The 3,476-nt window shown below is 40.8% G+C and overlaps 1 protein-coding gene across 1 annotated transcript in view; it reads right to left on the reverse strand.

Annotated features, from left to right (window-relative positions):
• LOC106873501 (CTP synthase 2) overlaps positions 1 to 3,476 on the reverse strand; it is a 51,109-nt gene that overhangs the window by 3,454 nt on the left and 44,179 nt on the right. The window contains exons 12-13 of the mRNA XM_052975684.1: positions 2,206 to 2,312; positions 506 to 618 (exon numbers count right to left, since the gene is read on the reverse strand). Of these exons, the coding sequence (XP_052831644.1) occupies positions 506 to 618; positions 2,206 to 2,312 (220 nt within the window). The remainder of the gene's footprint in view (positions 1 to 505; positions 619 to 2,205; positions 2,313 to 3,476) is intronic.

The raw sequence follows: 3,476 nt of genomic DNA on the forward strand, positions 1-3,476 counted from the left end.
AACACACCAACACCGGTTGTCAAGTAGTGTAGTGGTGATGGGACAAACACATACAAACACACACACAAGTGACAGCCTTTATTCAGTCAGTTTCCATCTACCACAAGGCTTTGGTCATCCCGAGACAATTGCAGAAGACACTTGCCCAAGGTGCCATGCAGTAGATCTGAACTCAGAACCATCAAGCTGGGAAGTAAGTGTGTGTGTGTGTGTGTGTGTGTGTGTGTGTGTGTGTGTGTGTGTGTGTGTGTGTGTGTGTATTGAAGTTTCTACAAAATCTAAACACACACGAATACTCTGCCACCCTCACAACACACACACACACACACACACAAATGCTATTTTGAAGCTACAGTTGAATTAAAAAAAAATGCCATAATGTATAGCACAATAACTCAACCTTTAATGCTACTTAATTACCAATAACAACCCAAGCTGGTCAAAGAATCTTTATTTCTATGCAGGACTAATGATTGATTGTAGAGCTGATTAACAACAACAAAACCGAAAAGTCAACTTACTTGTGATTGATTTATTGCTTCTGAAGATCGTTTTCCTTTTTCCCAGTCGCATTGTTCCTCCCAATTTACCAGGATTGTGCTCCGGCATTTCAATAACCTAAATAAGATAAAGAATCATATGGTAACAAACTGTATGACATCATTACTAAATAAAGATTAACCCGTTAGTGTTTAAACTGGCCATATCCGGCTCAAATATTCCAGCTGTTTTATGTTCAAACAGCCGTATCCAGCCTCTTAGACCTACCCCTAATATGTCCTAAAACTAAAACACACCATTGAAGTCTTAAAGCTACAAGATAATGCATGATTAATTCAAAGCAATATGAATAAATAAGCATTACATTTGACAGAAAATTCTTAATGTTAAAGGGTTAAAGAACTCGGCATCATTACTAAATATTGATCAAAGAATTTTATTGCATCATTACCCAATAATAAACAAAGAATTTTATGCACCAAATTGTATAGCATCATTACCAAAATAACTTCCAATGAATTCTATGCCGTCATTACCAAAAAATAAACAAAGAATCACAAGGTGTCATTATCAAATAATCATAAACAATGGCGTAGGAGTGGGTGTGTGGTAAGTAGCTTGCATACCAACCACATGGTCCTGGGTTCAGGCCCACTGCGTGGCATCTTGGGCAAGTGTCTTCTACTATAGCCTCGGGCCGACCAAAGCCTTGTGAGTGGATTTGGTAGACGGAAACTGAAAGAAGCCCGTCATATATGTGTGTATATATATATATATATATATGTATGTGTGTATGTGTTTGTGTGTCTGTCCCCCCAACATCGCTTGACAACCGATGCTGGTGTGTTTATGTCCCTGTAACTTAGCGGTTCAGCAAAAGAGACCGATAGAATAAGTACTAGGCTGCTAAAGAATAAGTCCTGGGGTCGATTTGCTCGATTAAAGGTGGTGCTCCAGCATGGCCAGTCAAAAGACTGAAACAAGTAAAAGAGTAATGGTGTCACAGATGGTGAAAAGCATCGACAATGTACCATTTTTGTTTCTTGTGTTCCTCTATGTTCATCAAAATGAAATTACACCAGAAGAGTCAATGTTGCCATTTAACCTTCCAGATTTATATACCATATAAATATCAGGAACAAACTAGAGCTCATTTGATCAATTCTACTCCACACACTTCTCATAGAATTTTGCTCTTCTGGGAGTTGATGCCATACGCTCGTATCAAATAGACCGTATTCTTTTTTTGTCATCATTATTATTAATAAGGCAGAGAAATGGCAGAATTGTTAGCGCATTGGACAAAATCCGTAGCAGTATTTCGCCTGTCACTGCATTCTGAGTTCAAACTCCACCAAGGTCAACTTTGCCTTTTATCCTTTCGGGGTCAATAAATGAAGTACCAGTGAAAAAATGGGGTCAATGTCATCAACTAGTCTCCTCCCCCATATTTCAGGCCTTCAGCCTTTAGTAGAAAGGATTACTATTAATATTAATAAAAAGGTGAAGGCAGTAAGCTGTCGTGCGGGGCAAAATGCTTTGCGGCATCACATCTGATTTTGCAGGGTTCAAATGCTGCCTTTCGTCTTTCTGAGGGTCGATAAAAAAAGGACCAGCTGAACTTCGTAAGGTATGTATAAGGCTGCAGGGTATGCGTAAAAAGAAACGGTTGAGTGCGTGAAGTAATTTAGGGAGTCAACATACCACAGGAGATGTTGTGTCAGGATTAAATTCAGTAGAACTGGCATCTTCCATTCCAAGAACGTTGCGAGCAAATTCAACAACAGAACATTGTAGGCCAAGACAAATACCTGAAATGAAATTGAGGAGACATAAAAGAAAGAAAAACATTAACATTCTGCCTGCATTTGTTCAACACAAAATGGTTTTCTCATCACAACACTTACACAACTGGTGCATCCATGTATATATGCATGGGCAGAAATGCATTTTGTTCCTTTATTTCAAGGCTGAGGTTTCACTTCATTGCAACTGTGGGCTTCCACACTCACTCACATACATACATACACTCTTTTACACGCTTCAGTCATTTGACTGTGGTCATGCTGGAGCAAAGAAATCGGCCCCAGGACTTATTCTTTGTAAGCTTAGTACTTATTCCATCAATCTCTTTTGTCCAACTGCTAGGTTTTGGGGTCATAAACACACCAACATCAGTTGTTAAGCAATGGCGGTGGGGAACAAACAGACACAAACAAATATATATATATATATATATATATACACACACACACACACACACACACACACACACACACACACACAAACAGGCTTCTTTCAGTTTCTGTCTACCAAATCTACTTACATGGCTTTGGTCAGTCCAAGGCTATAGAAGACACTTGCCCAAGGTGCCACGCAGTGGGACTGAACCCAGAACTATGTGGTTGGAAAGCTAGCTTCTTACCACACAGCCACACCTACAAAACAATTACGAAGAATATGGTACCTGCCTGGATGAATTATCTCTATATTCTCATCACACACACACACACACACACACACACACACACACACACCGTTTAACGTCTGCCTTCGGACATGATTGAGACGGCTTCACAGGAGCCGATCAGGCAGAAGCCTGTACCAGACTTCTGTGACTTTTTGCAGGAGTTCTACAGCTCGATGCCCTTCCTAACACCAATCACTCAGCATAGCTTTTTACATGGCATGGGCCATGACTGCTGACGACATGCTTGCAAGGAATGAAGCCAGTATACCCCGCTGGATGTGTAATGTCAGTGTGCATGCACGACAGAGTGTAAGCGCCCTGAGAGAAAAGTTGTATTTAAGAAGCATCAGGTGAGGCGTGCAAGAGAGATGACTGCACTGGTATGGACATGTGTTGCGAAAGAATGAGGACAGCTGTGTGAAAAAGTGCCACACCCTAGCAGTTGAGGGAACCTGTGGAAGAGGTAGACCCAGGAAAACCTGGGATGAGGTGATGAAGCATGACC

Source organism: Octopus bimaculoides, chromosome 22 (assembly GCF_001194135.2).
Source record: "Octopus bimaculoides isolate UCB-OBI-ISO-001 chromosome 22, ASM119413v2, whole genome shotgun sequence".
NCBI lineage: Eukaryota > Metazoa > Mollusca > Cephalopoda > Octopoda > Octopodidae > Octopus > Octopus bimaculoides.